This window comes from Pteropus medius, unplaced genomic scaffold (genome assembly GCF_902729225.1).
Source record: "Pteropus medius unplaced genomic scaffold, Ma_sr-lr_union100, whole genome shotgun sequence".
Lineage (NCBI taxonomy): Eukaryota > Metazoa > Chordata > Mammalia > Chiroptera > Pteropodidae > Pteropus > Pteropus medius.
The window spans coordinates 293,249-314,102 of record NW_024344433.1 but is presented as its reverse complement, the minus strand read 5'-3'; the positions used below and the strand labels follow the sequence as shown (position 1 = coordinate 314,102).

Below are 20,854 nucleotides of genomic sequence, written 5' to 3'. Positions count from 1 at the left end.
GTGATTACGTCTGAGGGTGAAGCCCTCATGAATGGGGTTAGTGCCTTCATAAAAAGGACACCAAGGAGCTCACTTCCCTCTTCCTCCACGTGAGCACGCAGACAGAAGACAGCTGTCTACAAACCTGGAAGTGGGTTCTCGCCAGACACTAAATCTGCCAGACTCTTGATCCTGGACTTCCAGCCTCTAGAACCGTGAGAAATAATTGTTTTTTAAAGCCACCTAGTCTATGGTATTTTTGTTATAGTAGTCCAAACAAGACTAAGACAATTATGAACTCTACACATACAAAATTGATATCTTAGATGAAATGGACTGATTCCTCGAAAGACACAATCTGCCAAAACTCACGCAAGGAGAATTAGATAATGTCAACAGACCTATATCTTACAAGAAATTGAGTCAATAATTAATATAATCTTCTAAAACAGAAATCACCAAACACATATGGTTTTACTGATTAATATTACACCAAATATTTAAGGAAGAAGTTATTCCAATTCTATACAATCACTTCCAGAAGATGGAAAACTTCCCGACTCATTTATGAGGCCTATCTGTTACCAAATTCATTGGAAGACATTATGAGAAAAGAAAATTATACACTTATATCCCTCATAAACATAATGCAAAATTCTTCAACAAGATATTGGCAAATTGAATCCAATAAGGTGCAAAGAGAATTGTACACCATGACCAATGGGAATTTATTCCAGATATGCAAGGCTACTTCAACATTCAAAAATCAATTGATACAGGGGTGACATCAGCAAGATGGCCCAACAAGATGTCCTTCACATGTATCCCCCACCTCAACTACAATAATCTGGCATCTATCCAGAAAAAAAAGAGCCTATGTGGGAGCTGTGCAACCCAAGTAAGAGATCGTGAAACCCCAGTGGTCCAAGAACAGGAGGGTCATTTCGAGAAGACAGGCATACACAGAGGTAGCTGACTTGCAGATGTGGTCTTGACTACAGAAATAACTCCGTACCCCTGAGTTTGTCTTTGGTTCAGACACTAGCAACTACACTAAGGGACCAGGAGTCATCTCACTCACCCATAGGCATACAGACCTTGGATCCAACTGTGGACTATAAAGTGCCCTGTTAAGTGGCTCCAGCCCCTCTGGGCCAGCATCTGGGAGCCCTGGAGGAAAACTAAATTAGACAATTTACCCACAAATGAGAGAGCCTTTGAAGAAGTCTAAAAGTCCAACAAAGAAGTTTCAGCAACTCACTGAAGCCAAAAAAAAGTGAGATTGGACACATTGGAGAGCGTAAGAGGAACAGTTTACTCACATCACCCTTTCCCCAAGGCAGCACAGCTCAATGCCAAAGAAGCCATTCTTGACCTTTGATTTCTCCCATGGAAGTAGCTGAGAAAATAGCAGTCTAGGCTTGGAACTGAGAGTGTCGAGGGGATGTGGATCCTAGGAATGGCATCAGGTGCTCTACTGGGAAGCTTCCCAAAAGCCACTGGTGACACCTCTCCTGTGAGCCCCCAGCTGGCCCATGGGCACCCCCAGTGCTCTATATGTCACCCGCACACATATGCCACCCAGGGGCTGACTCCCTGTGCTGCTCTCAACAACAGCAAGAACGAGCTTTTGCAAATGGCTAGTAAATAGTACAGAAAGCCAGCCCAAATCTGCAGGCTTGAGAAAGACTTCCCTTGGGAAAGCAAAAGGGAAGTTATAAGAATACAGCTTGAAGCTGCATGACCAAAAGAAGGCACATAAGCTGAAGAATTCTGCCACAAGAGGCATGGAGCAGGCATATCCATAGAAGGTCTGAGAATCTCTAATAGAGTTGATGAAAGGCATTTTCTCTCCTGAAGATAACTGGTAAAGACAACAGCATAAGAGTTCAAGGAACATGAAAAAACAAAGAAACATGATGCCACCAAAGAATCACAATAATCTTCCAGCAACTGATTCCAAAGACATGAAGTTCTATAATTTACCCCATAAAGAATTCAAAATAGCTATTTTAAGGAAGTTCAACAAGCTACAAGAAACAACAGAAAAGCCACAGCAATCAGACAAGGAAAAGATAAGGCATCTACATTGAAAAGGAAGAAGCAAAACTGCATTATTTGCAGATGACATGATGCTGTATATAGAGAACCCTAAAGATTCTACCAGAAAAAGTATTAGAACAAATGAATTTGGTAAATTAGCAGTATACTAAATTAATAAACAGAAATTGGTTGCATTTGACAAACCAATATAAAACTATCACAATTAGAAATTAAGAAAACAATCTCATTTTCAATTGCATCAAAAAAATAAAATACCTAGGAATAAATTTAACCAAAAAGGTAAAATGTACAATGGAACTGTAAGACATTGAAGAAAGAAACTAAAGAAGACACAAATAAGTGGAAGATATACCATGCTCATGGATAGGAAGAATTAACATCATTAAAATGTCCATAATATCAAAAACAATCTACAGATTCAATACAATCCCTAAGAAAATACCAATGGCATTTTTCACAGAACTAGAACAATCTAAAATTTATATGGAACTGCAAAAGACCCTGAATAGCCAAAGTAATCTTGAGAAAAGAATAAAGTTGGAGGTACCATGATACCTGATTTCACACTATACTACAAGACTATAGTAATCAAAACAGCATGGTACTGTCATAAAAACAGACATATTGATCAATGGAACAAAATAATCCAGAAATAAACCCACACCTATGTGGTCAATTAATCTCTGACATAGGAGGCAAGAATATACAATGGGATAAAGACAGTCTCTTCAATAAATGACGTTTGGAAAACCATGCAGATATATACCAAAAAATGAAATTAGATTATTTTCTTACACTACATACAGAAATAAACTAACAATGGATTAAAGATCTGAAATCATAAAACTCCTAGAAGAAAACACAGATAGTAAACTCTTTGACATCACTCTTAGAAAAAATTTTTTTTGGATATGTCTCCTTAGGCAAGAAAAACAAAAGAAAAAATAAACAAATGGGACTATATCAAACTAAGAAGTTTTTGCATAGCAAAGGAAACCATAAACAAAATGAAAAGACAGCCTACTGAAGGGAGAAGATATTTGCCAATAATACATCCAGTAAAGGATTAATATCCAAAAAATATATAAAGAACACATGCCATTTAACATAAAAAAAAAATCTGATTAAAAAATGGGAAGAGGACCTGAATAGACATTTCTTCAAAGAAGAATACAGATGGCCAATAGACATAAGAAAAGATGCTCAATTTCACTAATCACAGAGAAATGTGAATTAAAACCATAAGAGATATCACCTCACACCTGTCAGAATGGCCGTCAATAAATCAACAAGCAATAAATTGGCAAGGATGTGAAGAAAAGAGAACACTTATGCACTATTGGTGGAATTGTAAATAGGTGCAGCCACTATGGAAAACAGTATGGAGGTTCCTCAAAAAATTAAAAATAGAACTACCATCTGACTCAGCAATTCCATTATGAATATTTATCTGAAGAATCCAAAACACTAATTTTAAAGATGTATGCACCTTTATGTTCACTGCAGCATTAGCCAAGATATGGAAGCAACCTAGGTATCTATAGATAGATAAATAGATAAATAGATAAAGAAGACATGGTGTGTGTGTGTGTGTGTGTGTGTGTGTGTGTGTGCTGTGTGTGTGTATAATGAAATATTACTCAGCCATAAAAAAGAATGATACCTTACCATTTGCGACAACATGGATGGACCTAGAGCTATCAAGCTAAATGAAATAAGTCAGACAGAAAAAGACCAATACCATGTGATCTCACTTATACGTGGAATCTAAAAAACAAAATAAACAAACAAAACAGAAATGAACTCATAGATACAGAGAACAAATTGATGGTTGCCAGATGGGAAGGGGTAGAGGGATGGGTGAAAAAGGTGAAAAGAACTAAGAAGTACAAATTGGCAGTTATAAAAATAGTCATAGAGATGTAAAGTATATATCATAGGAAATATAGTCAATAATATTGTATTAACTATGTATGGTGTTAGATGGGTACTAGACTTATCAGGATAATCACTTTGTAAGGTATATAAATGTCAAATCACTATGTTGTACACCTGAAACTAATATAATAGTGTATGTCAACTTTAAAAAATAAATTAAAAAAAATAGACATTGACTATCTTACATCATACACAAATATTAATTCAAAATGTATCATAGACTTAAATATAAATAGCAAAAGTAATATTTCTAAGAAACATAGAAGAAAGCCTATGTACCTTTGTGTATGCACAGATTTATTAAATAGGACATAGAAGTACAAAATGTAAAAGAAAACTGATAAATAGGACTTCATCAAAATTTTCAAACTTCTGCTCTTTTTATATTACATTTATTAGAATAACTGGTTAATAAAATTATATAAGTTTCAAGTGTACAATTCAGTAATACATCATCTGTATATTGCATTGTGTGTTCACCACCCAAAGTCAATCTCCTTCTGTCACCATCCATTTGACCTTTTTTACCCTTATCTACCTCTGCTTTTAAAAAGACTTCATTAAGAAAATAAAAAGGCAAGCCAATGACTGAAAGAAATATTCAAAAATACATATATCTGACAAAGAAACACCTAGAGTATTCAAAATAATTCTTACAACTTGATAATAAGAACCCTAATAAAAACATGGGTAACAGAGTTGAACAGATACTTCACAAAAGAAGATTTTTTAGTGAGTGACAAGACTGTGAAAAGCTGCTCAACAGCATTAGTCATGAAGGAAATGCAAACGAAGCCTACAACGTGGTAACGGTACACATCTGACAGCAGTGCTGTGTGTTAGGAAAGATGTAGAGATATGGGATTCTCATATGATGGAAGTAGGAGTGTCGAGTGGTACAACCAGTTTAAAAAACAGTTTGTCAGTTTCTCACAAAGTTAAGCACACTATGACCCAGCAATTCTACTACTAGTTATTTATCCAAGAAAAATGAAAACTTATATGCACTCAAAGACTTACATGCAATGTTCACAGCAATTATATTCATAATGGCCAAAAAACTAGAAAGAACCTGTGATGGACTAAATTGTGTCCCTTCAAAATTCATATGTTGAAGTCCTAGCCCCAAATGTGACTGTATTTGGAGACAGGGTGGGGCTCTAATCCAATATGACTGGTGTCCATATAAGAAGAGAGAGAGACAGCAGGGATGCATGTGTACAGGGGAAGGTGTGAAAACATAGTATTAGGCAGCCATCTGCGGACCAAGTTGAGAGGCCTCAAAAGAAACCAAACCTGAGGCATCTTGATCTTGAACTTCCAGCCTACAGAACTGTGAGAAAATGAATTTCTGTTGTTTAAGCCTCCCAATCTGTGGTATTTTGTTATGGCGCTCTAGCAGACTACTACATTAACTTAATGTCCATTAACAGGTAAATAAACAAATTGTGATATAGCTAGATGATGGAATACTACTCAACAATATGAACTAATGAATGAACTAATATGCAACTATGTGAATGAACTTCAAAATCATTCTGCTGAGTGAAAGAAGCCCAGACAAAGTGTACTTACTGTGATTCCATTTATATAAAATTCTAGAGAAAGTAAATCTAATCCATAGTGACAGAAACCAAATCGGTTGTTGCCTGGGTTGGGATGGATTTATTGCAAAAGTGCTTGAGGGAACGTTAGGGAGATGATGGGGTGTCCTATAACTTGATTATAGTGTTGTAATCAAGTGTATGGTTGTACAAGTGTATTCATTTGCCAGAACTCATCAGATCACTCTTAAAGTAAGTGCTTTTTGCTGCATGCAGATTATGCTTCAATATAATTGATTAAAAATTAGATATACCAGTAGTTCATAAATAATAAACAAACTAGAGAGCTACCTTCACATAAAAAACACTATAAGTAAAAAGTATTAGTTATTCAAGTGAGTCATTATACAAAGATAGAACATTTTCATCTGAAATATATAAAATGCTGAATTGGTATAAAACTAACAACAGTCCCCAAAATAAAGCAAATCTGAGAAAAAATTTGGAGAAAAACAGACAAATCCACAATAATAGAGGATGATCCTAACATGTTTCTTTCAAAAACTGAAAGATCAAGAATACAAACTTAGTAAGGAATTGAAAGACACTATTAAACAAGCCTTATCACATGTGTATATATCTTATGTAAATACATTTCATATATATTATATATATATGTAAACACACATACCCAACAATTAATGAATATATATGCTTTTCAAGCTCATCTGGAGTATTATCAAAAAATGTATACACTGCCACCAAGCAAGTCTTATTAATACATACCAAAGAATTAATATCATATAAGCCATTTTATCTGAACATAATATATGACAAAATTAGAAATAAAAAATAGAATAATAACCTCAAATACCCTGTATATTGAAAAAAATATATATTTAGAGAGAAATTTCCAGTCTTCAATATATATAAAGAAGAAAGATATTAAATCATGGAATGTTATCAGTTTATCCTAAAAATTCATTTGAGAGAGTTTAATGAGGGCAAAGTATAGTCAAAATAATTTGAAGGAACATGAATCCTTCCAGACATCAAGATTTAACATAAAACTATAGAAGCTCCATGAGTATGTTGTTGGCAAGCAGATAGAGCAATAGACCAATGCAGCAGAATGGATGGAGACTTATTTTTATGACAAAGTAAGCTTATAATTCAGTGAAGAAAGAATGATGACTACCCATCCACAAAAATATAAAATTACATCTATATTTAAAACTATACACAAAATCAATCTCAAGTAAATTAAAGGGCAAATGTGAAGGGCAAAATTTCACATAACTTTAGAAGAACTTTTAAATTAAAATATAAGAAAATATCTTTCTGGTCTTGGGATAGATAGTAAAGGATTTCTTAAAGAAAACATAAAAGCATAAATAAACTGTGAGGGAAAAGGCTGACAATAATTCTAACAGCATCAGAATTTAAAACTTCTATTTATAGTGCAAGTACAGTGAAAAGACAAGCCAAAAAGAGAAAGTAACTGCTAGTATCTTTAAAAGGATTGTTATCAAGAATACATAGATAATTCCTATAAATCAATGTGAAAAAGATAAACGACTCAATAGAAAAACAGGAGAATTTATGAAAATGTGTTTTAGAAAATCAAGAGAAAAATTCATAGAAGAGGAATCCTGAATGGCTAAAAAACATGAAAAGATCCTAAACTTCATTTGTGATCAAGGAACACAAAACACAAAATATTAGAAAAAATTTAAATGTCTGATAATTTCAATTATTGATTAGTATTTGAAAAAATGATAATTCCATGCTTTCTGGTGGAAGAGTAAAACTTTAGAGAGCAATTTGACAATATTGGGAAAGGTCAAAATTGCACGTATCTTGGATCCAGTTATTTCATTTCAGGCATAAACCTAGAGAATTATACACCGAAGGAGAAACATAAAAGTATGTTTGTGGCAGCGTTTTATTATAGAAAAAGTGAAGGCAATTAAATTTCCTTCAACATGAGAATAAACTTTAAAAAGAAAATATTTATGCAATGACTACAGATGCAACTGTTTAGATGTACACTACATGTATCAAAGCAGATAAATTGTAAAACTATAATATTGACAAAAAATGCAAGTTGCAAATGGATATCTATAGTAGATTACCACTTTTTTAAAAACTTAAAGCACACCAAACATTATACATTATTTGTGGGTGACAAATGTACAGAAAAAGTATAAACATATGCAAAAGAATTATACAACTGACATGTAAGTTATACACATCAACTATTTGAGAGGGAGGAAAAGAGAGGACAAGGCATTGTATCCTGTAATTTTTTTAAAATTTAAGTAAAGAGAAACTTGAAGCAAATATGCTGAAATGTTAGCATCCTTAAACCTGGGAGGAGGTATAAGTTTCATACTAATTTTTTTGCACTGTTTTGGTATGTCTGAAATAGTGCCTAATTTTTTAAAATGCTAAAGATTATTCTAGTTGTAAGGTAGGTAACAAATTACAGGAAAACAAGAATGGACAGAAAGAGAACAGTTATCAGGCTACAATTCACAGTATATTTAAATAATTTAAGTGTTTATAAATTTAGTTTATGGAAGCCAAACAAAACTCTTTTAAATATGATGCAGGATGTATTATTACAAGCACATTTTCCCAAACTCACCTGCTCGACCTCTCTATTGAGGGAATCCACCTTTTCTTTTAATCTGTTACCCTCTGCCTCTGCAGTGATAAGTTCTAACTTGAGGGTATTGTTATCTGCCTCTGCTTGCCGGGCCTTATTTTCCCAGTTTTCAGCATCTTCATTAGCTTTTCGGAGTTGGTCCATCATTTGCCGGTTCTCAGATTCCTAAAAAGCAAATCTTAGGTATTACTTTAAAAGGTGTAAAATGTCTGACCTCTGAAGAAACATTCTTACTTGCCGGGTCATTTGCATCATAACCTTGAGGAATCCCACCTATACTCTCAGTTTAGAAAGCTGGTCATCCGTAATTAACAACAGGGGTAGAGCAAGATCTGCCCTGGCTCCTGAGTCACACCCAGCCGCTTCGTAAGGGTACGTTGCTTACTCTTATCTTCAAGACCTGGGTGAATATGTTCTTATATTTGCTTTTATTACAATAAAATCCCCCACTGTCTCCCTTCCCCATGTATCTGCTTACTGACTACTTGCTGGTCTGGTCCCTAAGCTCCTGCCTTGGCCTGACCTTTTGTACCTGGGTATCCCATGTTCCTGACCACCCTTCTGACTTGCACTAGCCACAGAGCTTCTGGCTGCTTGCATGCCTTAAGCATCAACTTTTAATAATTCTCTTGGTTTGGCGCATTTGCTATCTGGGTCCATTTGCTATCTTTTTCCTTTAGAACCCCAGGCTTAATTTTTGCGATCGTGGACTGTTCTATCATTCACTTTTGCTGTTCTAATAATTTGCCTGAAAATTCTCAGAAGTAAAATATCAAACCTATGCCCATAAACACTATTGATAAATATACATTCATGTATATATTGGACATACAATATAGAATCACATTTTTAAAACCTTAAAAGTTCTATCATGACAGATTGACTGAAGTATGTTCTTATTTCTAGAGAAAAACAATCAATTCCACAAATAATGTATTATATCGAGTAATCATTATGAGGCTATATTTTAGTAGTGTGGTTTGGCTAACCCATTCTAAAAAATAATTTATAATTTTGGTAATTAATTAAAAAGGCATTAGATCTCTTTCTCTCCTACCTGTTAACAAACAGTGCATTTCCCTAGCAGACACATTGGGTTAAATAAAATGACAAATTGTAATAAACAAAGTCTTATCCCGTAAGGATTTCAAAGTGGATTTAAGTTCTCACATATATGATTAATCTTGAGTCTGGATGAAATTCAGTGAATATCGCCCCCTTGTGGTGGGATGATACCTGGACTGATGTGAAAGATCTTTGCGAAGTCTGTTAACACCTACTAAACTATAGTCCTGGCTTTCAAGATCTAGATATTCCAAATGTGCCACTAGGAATCTGACGTGTTTTCCATTACTGTACTAAAAATAACAGTTGTGTACAGAGTATGTACTTGGGAGGTACATGATATGACATACACAAACTGAATTTGACCCACATTAATCTTTATTTACCCACTTTAACTTTCTGTGGCCCTATTGTCTATGTCGTTCTCTTAAAACCGCCTCACAGCTCTCTGTGGTCAGTTGTGGCTGGACAGTCTCCTCAATAACACTTCAAAAATAGGAACCATTTCTAAATATTAAATTTAGTTCTGTGACTAGGTAATATATGTTCAGAGTTTAAGTAGTGAAAAAGAATTGCCATAAAATCTCTCTCCTGCCCTCCAATCACCTATTATCTCACTCTCATGGCAACCAGAGACCAGAGTTCACCTTTTTTTGGATCCACCCAAAGCAGCCAGAGCAGTGTGGGACTCAAGACAGGCAACTCTTCAAGAAAGTGAGACTGGCGTTTGGGATTTCCCAACTCCTCCTTTCTGGATCTCTTTACCTCTTTCTGGTGCTTCCCCCACCCTGTACCCCATGACTCCATCTGGGATTCCTTGGCTCCTCACAATACTCCACCCTTCTTGACTGAATTATGGATACAGCCTCTTCTAATGGCCCTCTCTCTTGATTTCGTTACCATTCTGATTTATTCTTCCCAACATTTCCAGAATGATCTTTCTAAAAGGCAATTCTTCCAGTAACTTCTGTGCTTATGTTGTTGCAAAAGCTTCCTGAAACTCAAGTTCAAATGAGGCCTTCCTGCTCATTTATCACATTGCTCCAGCTACAGGACCTGCTCCCCAATGCCTTGCTTACTTTGTCCCCACAGACTGGGTGCCATCTTGTTTCCTGTCGTCTCTGGTATTCGGCACCTAGCATGCTGCACGCCGAATGCAGGAAGCACTCGAGAAGTCCTAACGGACCTCCCGGACAAACTGGACCTCAGGAGGACACCTGGATCCACCCAGCTACACTGTGAAATGAAATCTCACAAAAAAACTCTTAATTAGGGTGCTAAAAGCTGACAGAAGCTTCTGAAAGCCCCAGTCCCTAATGGTGAAATAGGTAATGTTACAGGCTGCGGGGGAAAGGAACACTGACTGAAAGTGTACTGTGTTAAATGTTCAGATATCCATTGATTCACATTCTGCCCTATTCATATTTTGCTTTAAATGGCTTACTGTGCTAGGTTTACTTGACTTACTCGGGTGTTCTTCCCACTTGCAGATGGGACACTGAGACTCAGGAGGTTAAGTAGCCTCCCTGAGTTCATGCCATGAGGGAGAAGAAAACTTAGGTCAGCTGACTCTAGAGCTTCTGTCCATTCGTGGTGTTACATTTCCAGACCGTAAAATCAATAAGTGTAGGGAACAGCCTGCTTTGTCAACATTTACTGCCTGAGAGCAAGGAGGACAATTTAGGAGTCCTTATCTTAGCTATCATGAGCAAAAAGGAAAAAAATATATACGTACTTCAGACTTTAATATATTCTTCAGCTTGTTAACTTCCAAATTAGTATCTTGGACCTTCTGTTTTATGTCATTAAGTTCATTATGAGTATCATTCAATTTTTTAGACAGTGCCTGTGGGAAAAAGATAGCTAGACTTGACCACAAAAAATAAAAACTTGATCTATGTCAAAACTACTATAAATAAATTTTAAAATATTTATAATAATATGATAAATAAAAGTTAATATATCTACTATATAAAACTCATATAAACACAGTAAGAAAAATATAAATCCAAACAGTAAATGGGCAAAGAACCTAGACAGACAATTCACCAAAAAAAAAAAAAACACAATAATCAAAGGAATGCTAATTAAGACAATGAAGTACTATTCTGCATATCAAATTAGCAAAGACTTAAAACTATTATGTTATGGTAAGGAATGACTATTTCCATGTACTGTTGGAGTAAACATAAATTTGTAAAAAGTAAATCTCTGATGTGCTATTAGGTGATGTATCAAAGGACATTTTCAAATACTCATAAAAACAAGAAAGACAAATGTGTCTTTGAAGGTAAGAAATAGATATGGGTGGGTATTCACTATATTTGAAAATGTCCACTTAGAAAGTTTTATTTTTAATTAAAAAGAAACTTCGAAAGCTTTAATTCAATTTGAAATTAATAAAATTTAATGAAAAAGAATATTCATTAAGGCATTGTTTGTTACGGTGACAATATCCACTCCCATTAAGTGAATGATGCAGTAAATAATAGCGTCTACATAATGGTATAACTGCATAGAACATTATGCATCTATGAGGAATGTTTGGAATAATTTTTAATAACAGAGGAAAATGTTCATCTATAGTTAGTGAAAAAAAATCAGGATAAAACACTAAAAATACCTTATCCCAATTTGTTAAAAGTTGTGGGACTGAGGATGTATGTTTTTAAGGCTTCTGTTTTCCAAACCTTTCATGATATGGGTTCTTAATCTGAGGTCCACAGAATGATCCATTGTCCAACCTTGGGTATATCACCCAAACGAAGGAAAAAGCTACTCTTGACCACATGTAAATTGCTGTGACACTACTTTTCTTCTGATTATAAAAAATGTTTATGAAGTTTTAAAAAGCAGGAAAATGCTTATGTTACAGTAGCTAATAATGGCTATAAAATATTTATCAAGTGATTATGCTGGACAATTTGATAAGAAAGTGCTTTCTAGGCATAGTCTTATATACTCTCCGTTTTTACAGATGACAAGCTGAGATTCAGAGAAGTTAAACGGTATTATCACACAGCCAAGCAGGAGATTCAAACCCATGTGAGTCTTAAATACTCCACTCTACTGCCTTCTCATGTAGAAAAAAAAAGGCATAATATAAAGGAGTGTGTGGTCATAGTCCAGCTACATTAAAAAGTTTATGTAAAACATGGTATAAAACATTTTTTAAGTACATTGAAAATCAGTAAAAAATATGTTAACAGTGGCTAACTCTGGAGGTAAAAAAGAGAGTTTTTAATCTAGTTTTTCATAAATATAAGTTATGTTTATCTATAGCCCATTTGCTCTAGCTATAGAGTATACAAAACTGTAAATTTGTTTTTATTGCTATTCAGATTTTTTAAGATAAACTCTATTTTAGAATAGTTTTAGATTTATAGAAAGGTTGTGAAAATAGTCCAGAGAGTCCCCATATGCCCTACACTCAGTTTCCTCTATTATTAACATCTTACATTAGTATGGTACATTTATACAATTAAGAACCAATATTGATACATTATTAACTAAAGTCCATATTTTATTCAGGCTTCCTTCATTTTTATGTAATATTCCTTTTCTGTTCCAGGATCCCATTATTCATTAACTTCTGAAGAAAGTATTTTAATATCTCAGGCAATTTTTTTATAATTAACAAAAGGTTGCATCTTTATACATGTTTATGTAAACTAAAAATATTTAACAGCTAAAAAATACAGACTTTTACGATGCAAACTAAATATACTGAGAGTGATACCAAAGTGGAAGAAATCATTTGGACCAAAGAATTTTAAGCAGGGAAGAAAGCTTCCAAATAGAAATTTTTAATGTTCGAATTAAAATAATGATATTGGAAATGAGAACTGTGGATAAAGCTAAAGTGTACTGACTTAGAGAGGAAGTAAAATCCCCTTCCCCCCAAAAAAAAAAAAAATCACAGTACTAAGGGATAAAAAACGTGACACAGTCCACACACTCAAACAGAATAGTCTGTCAGATAAATCCATCCTTTTCCTAAAAGTTTCTGAAGGTTTTATCTTCATTTGTATCCTTCAGTAAGGAAGTACTGCTAAGGTTTAATATAAAATATTATCCCTCCCCCCTTCCCTCTCTTCTTTAATATTTAATACTTTGTGTCTGAGAATTTCATTTAGAAATTATGTGGCAGATTCTGTGTAATAAAAGTAAAATCTGGCTGGTTCCAAAGTCTGAGCTTTTCTACAAAATGAAAGGAGGGCCATGTCTCAGAGGAACTAAATATTTTCTTGGAGAAAAAGATTCTAGGGATAAATATACCTGGTTTTCTTGTTTAGCTTTAGAAAACTGTTCTTGGAGATTGTCATTCTCATGAGCCAAGATATCTCTTTCCCTGGCAATTTGAGCCAGCTCATCATTCGTTTCATCCAATTGCCGACGCATTCTGGAAATGTCTTGTTCACACATAATTAGCGCTTCAGTAGACTGTCTAGTCCATAAATCAAATAGTACATAAGAGACATTTTACCGAAACAGAATAACAAATTCTCACAAGACAGAAGATGGACAGTTAACATGAAAACATTTGAAAAAGTTTTAAACACATTTAGATTTATAGGAGTAAATACTGCAAGGATTGTGCATTGGAGTTTCTCTCTGTTGCCAACATTTCACTATGAAAAAGGGTGCTAACTACACATAATAGTCAACGATTAGCTACATATTTCAGAACTTCTGACACTCAGACATAAGAAAACCTTCACTGTATCTCTAGACGCCATGGCTTATTAGTCTCCCTTTCAGGTTCTTCTTCCTCTGCCCTCTTAAAACTTAATGGTTATGAGGGTTTAACTCAACCTGCTGATTCTTCTTTCTCCATACCTTCTCTCAGACAAATTCTACTCATACCCATGGCTCCCAACCCCATCTGCACTGAGATGACTCTGAAATCATTATTTCCAGCCTCAGCCTTTTCTTTACACTCCAGACTCTTATATTTAACTACTTATTTGACATATATACAAGGTCTCAAAGGCTTGTCAAGTTCAGAGGAAAAATTTTTTCTCACATACTTTCCACATGGCCAGTATTCATCCCCAGCCCCTAACCTGGCATTTTCCTAGATTTTCTCTTTCACAAGTACCTCATTCCTGTTCTCCAACTCCCCAATCACTATCTGTCATCAGTTTTCAGCCACGGTAATCTTTCTAATGCAACGATCTTCTCAAAATTTTTTAATGACTTCTCATTGCCTATGGATTAACAAGTGCCAGAATATTTTTTATCTTTAAATATAAAATCAAGACTCGTTTATCTCTAACATAGGCCTCTGCCTGCCTGTTCAGCCTTTCCTCCCTTCACGTCTCCTCTTACACTTTGAGTTCCAACACACTCACCTACCTGTCATTTGAGAGGCCCTGTGGTTCTCTGTGGTTCTCTGTTATCCTTTCAACCTAAATGCCCTTCCCTTTCCTTCACCTGGCAAACACCATGTCCCCTTTTACTTCCTTACACAGAGTTAGGCCTTCTTTCTTAAGATATTAAGAAAGTTATCACCTTATATATAACACTAAGCCCCTTGTTTCTTACTATCTTTGTACCTTCCATAGTACTTTGCCCTAATAAGCACACAAATTCTTGTTGAATGGATGATTTACCTTGATGCCTGTTCCATCTCAGCAATGATATTCTTCATGCCTGAAATGGTCTTTTCCTTGAAAAGTAATATAAGTATTAAATAAAAATTATCTTAAACTGTTATTCTGTTAAAACTGAGTGAATGAAAAGAAATTTCCCCCACTCTTTTTGATTTCCATTTGGGTTTAAACATTTATTCTGTATTTTTTTCTACACTTTAAAACTAAAGCCTAACATATCAATGCAAATATCTGTACTAGATAAAAATGATAGATTATGGTCATTAAAGACTATACTCAGGTAAACTGATATGAGATCTATATATGAAATGCTTTGTTAAAAGCTATTTTGTGTAGTTACCCAGCAACATGAGACCCCCATAAGCACTCTGCATTTGGAAACAAACCAATGGTCTGGCACTGAAGTGTTCTATATTGGCAAAAGGACTGATTCACTTTCTCACTTCATGTTATAAAAAATGAATCATGTAAAACTAAATCTAGTTCTTAAGAATAATAACGTTGATCAAGTATATTATTTATATTAGTCATCAATAGCAAAAAGCTGCTAAATGGATATATAAAGGATATTATTAAGTTTAGGTGTGAGTTAATAAGGAGGTAAGCATTAGCCCTAGAACAAAGGTATAAAAAGGAAAACACTAAAGACAGTCTCCCTTTTTAAGGATGTGGTGAGAGAGCAGAATTACTGGGGTCAGTCAAGGCTGAAATGTTAGTGTTTTTTAAAAAACAATACCATTCCCACAGCATCTCCTTTCAAAACTCTCCTTGATCTGAACAGTTACAGATACTATATGCAGATACGTAGGCTAACATTAGCCCAAAAAAGTAGGAAAATTGTCCTTTCACTAAATAACTAGATTTCACTTTACCCTTTGAATTTTCAAATTCTTAGTAACCAAGTAACAAGATGAAAAACTAAACCTATATTTACCAAACAGTTCTGTTCCTGTTTATTAGAGACAGAGTTAGTTGTCAAGTGTGTGTGTGTGTGTGTGTGTGTGTGTGTGTGTTTGATTTTCCTTTATTCATGTCCTCCTCCCCAGGGTACTTTTAGCTCTGGTTTCCCATTCTGCTTTCTGGTAGAATGGTGCAGATTCCACTCCTGGCAGTAATGGCTATTGAAGTATGGTTAAAATATCCATTAGCAAAAGAGTTAAACCCCTTTGGGAAGCACAAGTCAATGAAGGAAAAACTCAGAGAAAATACTGCTTAAATGGGATATTTACACATGCTTTTAAAATATAATTTAATACATTTCTAAATAAATTCTGAAAAACTAATTGAACTTATAGTGTTTCTGAAACCCATTACTTGGTTAAGCTTTAAATATTTTTTATAAGCCTAAAAAGGACTTTAACAGAAATTCATCTTGAAAGTAAGATTCTCTAAGAATATTATAAAGTATCTAGGGCAACAAAATCATTGGGTGGAATCCAGTAATATATCCTGTTAGCCCTGTTTTCTCTTAATATGGCCTGAATACCACTATTTCTCGAACTGTGAAAATCTGTGCCATCAATTTAATATTTCTTGTACAATCTCAATATGTTTGTCCAGGGACAGACTCATGGTAATTGTTAAAAATTCAATCTGGACAGGATGGTCATAAAACTACTTAGAAAACAAGAAACTAAAATTTTATACAAATAATTCTGGCTTTTATTACTCAAAAAATCTGTGAATTTGCTACTGGGTTTTTTTAAACTGCAACTGATAACACATAGTTGGACATCTTTTTAAACTATGATTACCAGAAGAAATATCACCTAAGTCACTGTAGTATAGACTTTTCTAGGAATTGATTTCTGTAATCTCCAGATAAGCCTGTAAAACTATTGCTTTTCACTGCAGAGTGTTTTCAAACTCGGCTCTGCAATATCATGGTAGAGAACATGTCCTCTTTCGAATTTCTAATAGTTTTAAAAGTTATTTTCCTTCCAGAGGATGGGTGTGTTTTTATGTTCCCAATCTTATACGAAGTTCTTGATTTGAAATGGACTTGCAATTCGATATTCCTTAAAAATAATGTTGGTACAGTTAGGAGAAAGGAAGAAATAGGAAATGTCAGATATAGAAGATAGAACTGAGATTCAGAAAGATCTGAATAATTTGTTTCTAAATGTTAGTGTTTTTTTTAAAAAATCATGTTTCAGTAGTCAAAAAGTGGTTTGAATAAAGTGAGAATCAAAATTCCACCCTCCCAAAGCCATAAAGTTTCAAAAATATTTAGGTATAATGTATAAAGTAACAAGTCAGCCTTTTCGACAAGTGTACTAAAATTTACTATCTCATGTACATTGAGGACTTCAGTTACGCTCATGATCCCCATATCTATTAATTTCAATTCCATTTTCTCTTAGAACCTAAAAATCCAAAAGCCTACAAATAGTTCAACTACATGTCCCAAAGACGTGTCAGTAATTTTCCCCTCTAAGCCTGTTCTATTTCCTGTGTTTCCTACTCTGTGCACAGCAACTATTCATGTAATTCTGAAATCAGAAAGCAAATCCTGTTAGTCTTATCTCCTGAAAATAGATCTATTTCTCTCAAACATACTGCCACTATTCTAACACTTATTTTATTCCTAACTAGTATCCTTGTCACTATTCTCACATCTCTATAATCCATCTTTTATATGGATTAACAAGTGTCAGAATATTTGTTTTTAAAAAAGATCTAATTATAATATTTTATTTACATTATTTTAATGATTTTCTCTATCTATGATTATAGAGTCTAAACTGAAATCATATGTATTTTTATGATTTGCTGCTGTCTATCCCCACCTTATCTTTGCCCTCCTCATCCCTGCCCCCATATCCACCTCTTTGTAATCTATTCTCTGGACATACTAAGCTATCAAGACATCTCATGAAATACTCTTTTGAAACCACTGGGCTTACAGATTAGCTGTTCTGTTGCTCTGGGTTGCCCTTTCTCTCACTGTCCCCTTTCTCTAAATCTTTTCCTGGTTAATACCTAGTCATCTGCCAGGGCAGTCCAAGCACCAAGACCTCCTGAAAGCTATCTAGATCTTCCTCCTCCCTTAATTGAACCCCTAGGCCAAACCAGGTGTGTTTCTGCCAAACTCTAACAGCACTTTGTGCAGATATCATTACGGCACTTGGCACATTCTATCATAATAGCATCTTTATTTATCTTTTTCCCAATTAAACTATAGGCTTTGGAAAGCGTGCCCAGTCCTCCTCAGTGTCTAGCATAATATCTAGTACATGTCAATAACTGTTTGCTGACTGGATAGATGGATAAAGGAATGAAAGAGTTCCTGCAGAGAGGGGAAGGGCCTTATTCCAATGATGCTGCCTTTGCTTAAGACATTTGTGGAAAACAGTTCAGGAGCTGCCTTCAGAATCGGTTAGTTTATGAGTTAGAAAAGGGTATCAATATTTCCCTGCCTTTTAGGCAACACCTTTTTTGTTGCTGTTGTTTGAACAACAAAAACCGAGGGATGGAGATTATCATCCAGTTTTATGCACCAGTTGCATCCGATCTAGTCTCAAAGGCTAATAAGGGCGAGGTAAAAATGTGCTCCTTGTTCTGAACACAATTACAAAGGCAGTTTAAATGGAATAAACATATTGCATCCCAAGGTGGCCACCTGAAAAATATAAGCTCTGGTGTGCTTTTAAAAAGAAATCAGTCTCTCTGCTTTATTATCATGCTCCACAGTTTGACATTTGAATTAGTTGTCAGTGAATGTTAATCAAAAATTGATGAGAAATTGATTTAAAAATATTAACTAGTAAACACAGAGTAAATATATATATGCCTTACTGTTAAAGTGTACAGCTGAAACTTATTGGATTTCATTAACCAATGTCACCATAAAAAAATTAAAATAAATAAATACACATTATTTGAAAAAAATATTAGCTACTGGATTTGAACACATATTTCTTAAGACTATCTCGAAATATTTCAAACTCAGATTTTAAAGTTTCAGCTCTCTAGAAAAAAACTGAGAAAATCCTATTATTTTATTCAGATTCAAGTGCAAATATTTCTCTTAAACCGCAGTTCTGGAACATACTTTCATCGCCAAACTCTCTCCAAGGGATGCAATATTCTCAGATTTTTTATCCAGACATGCTTGCAGGCATTCCTTCTCTTTAGCCAGATCATTGAGAGTTGCACCAAGAATGCCGATTTCTTCTCGCTGAGCAATACTTTGCCTTGTAAAATTATCTAAATGTGTAATCATAAAGACATTATTTTAATCAAGATCGATTTTTTCCAGTTCGTGCTGGTTGAAATACTTTTCAAAGTAAGTTCTCCTCTATTATATTCAATGACTAAAAATAAGTACTGTATCTCAAATAAAAAATGGCTTTTGTTGTGATTGAAAACCAAGATGAGTCATGAAATTCTAAATGACTCATAAATGTAAAAGCACAATTAACACATTTGAATTAGAACATCAAAGGAAAGCTCTACATCACAAGTTCTCAAAGTAGATTTACATGTGTGGTGGGGGAGGAGAGGATGGGTGGAACATTAAAACAACCATTTCCCTCTCTAATTTCCCCTCCCTCTAGCCTAGAATCACTGTTGTATATAAGTTGGTAACAGATCCTAATAAAATATTCAATTAGGTCATCTTCAGAGTCAAATATCTTCTAATATTCGGAGTTTCCTAAAGTAGTGGTATAAAAATTCCTAGAAAAAAATATCACCACAGGAAATCTGATTTGATCTGTGAGAACGCTGGCAAGCCGAGTCTGTGCTGAGGGCTGAGTGACTGGTAGACAACAGTGGTTTGCAAATTGTGGATTCTCAACCAGCACCATCAGCGCCATCTGGGAAGTCCAGATGTACTGAATTAAAAATTCTGAGTGGACAGAGCACTTACGTTTTAACAAGCATTCCTTTCACGTGACTCTAATGCACAAAACAAGATTGAGGAGACTGGTAAAGACACAAAAGCCCTGGCCATATTCTATCCAGGAACTGGCTCTCCAGGTGACACACACAGCAGAGTTTGGAAGCTGCTGGTCTAAAGCTCCAGAAGGGAAGCTCCGCTAGACCAGACCTCGAGGTAAACCCCTGCCAACGGCCCTCTAGTGCAGTGCTAAGAGAGGCAATGCCATACACCAAGAGGATGAGCCATCCAGCACCTGAGAGTACATCATGCCCCTTTTCTAGGCAGTACTGTCCTTAAGGCAGAGTATATGTTTTGGGTGTTCTGATATCTGAGTTCATTCCAGGTGGCATAAAATAAATAGAAAAGCTCTGAAACAGCTCTAGTGTCTCCCAGGACCACCCCAATTTTCTGCTACTCTTGGTAGCCAAACTTCTAAAGAGATTTCTGTTCTCTCCTGTCTATACTTCCTCATTTCCCATTCATTCCTTAACTTACTTCATCTTCCACATCCAATACTCCATTCAAACTTCGTCAAAGTACCAAAATCTCCACTGTGCCAAATCCAATCAATATTTTTTCATCTTTATCATATTTTGCTTCTCAAAGTATCTGACAATTGATGATACCCTCCTTTTTAAAACATTTTGCTCTCTTGTCTCCCAAAATAACACTCACTTCTGGGTTTTCTTCCTACTTCTTTGGTTTCTTCTTACTCAGTCCTGGATCCTCTTCTCCTCATTCTCTATATTTCCCCTAGGTGATGTCATGGTTTTAAAATATCATTTATATGCTGATGTGTCCCAAATGTATATCTTTAGTTTAGATTTCTCTTTTGAGATAAAAAAAAAACTTATCTATTTAACTGCTTACCTTAAATTTGTACTTGGACTTAAAATATCCAAAAATGAGTTCTTCAATAGTCCCCTTTTGTATTTCTTTTAAAATATTTCCTATCTAAATAAAAAGCACTTCCACCCACTTAATTATTTATGCCAGATGCTTTTGAACTGCATAAAAGCAAATGTTAAAAACATTTCCTCAGTTTTAAAATGGGTTCTTTTATAGTCCTGAAGAAAATTTTACTTTACAGTTA

General features: G+C 34.8%; 1 protein-coding gene across 9 annotated transcripts in view; it reads right to left on the bottom strand.

Moving 5' to 3' along the window:
* The window catches only part of TSGA10 (testis specific 10), a 103,548-nt gene that overhangs the window by 30,430 nt on the left and 52,264 nt on the right, over positions 1–20,854 (bottom strand). For all 9 annotated transcript variants that reach the window (XM_039872477.1, XM_039872479.1, XM_039872478.1 and 6 more), the window contains 5 exons: positions 18,931–19,085; positions 14,877–14,932; positions 13,540–13,708; positions 10,997–11,107; positions 8,176–8,361 (listed from right to left, as the gene is read on the bottom strand). In XM_039872477.1, the coding sequence (XP_039728411.1) occupies positions 8,176–8,361; positions 10,997–11,107; positions 13,540–13,708; positions 14,877–14,932; positions 18,931–19,085 (677 nt within the window). The remainder of the gene's footprint in view (positions 1–8,175; positions 8,362–10,996; positions 11,108–13,539; positions 13,709–14,876; positions 14,933–18,930; positions 19,086–20,854) is intronic.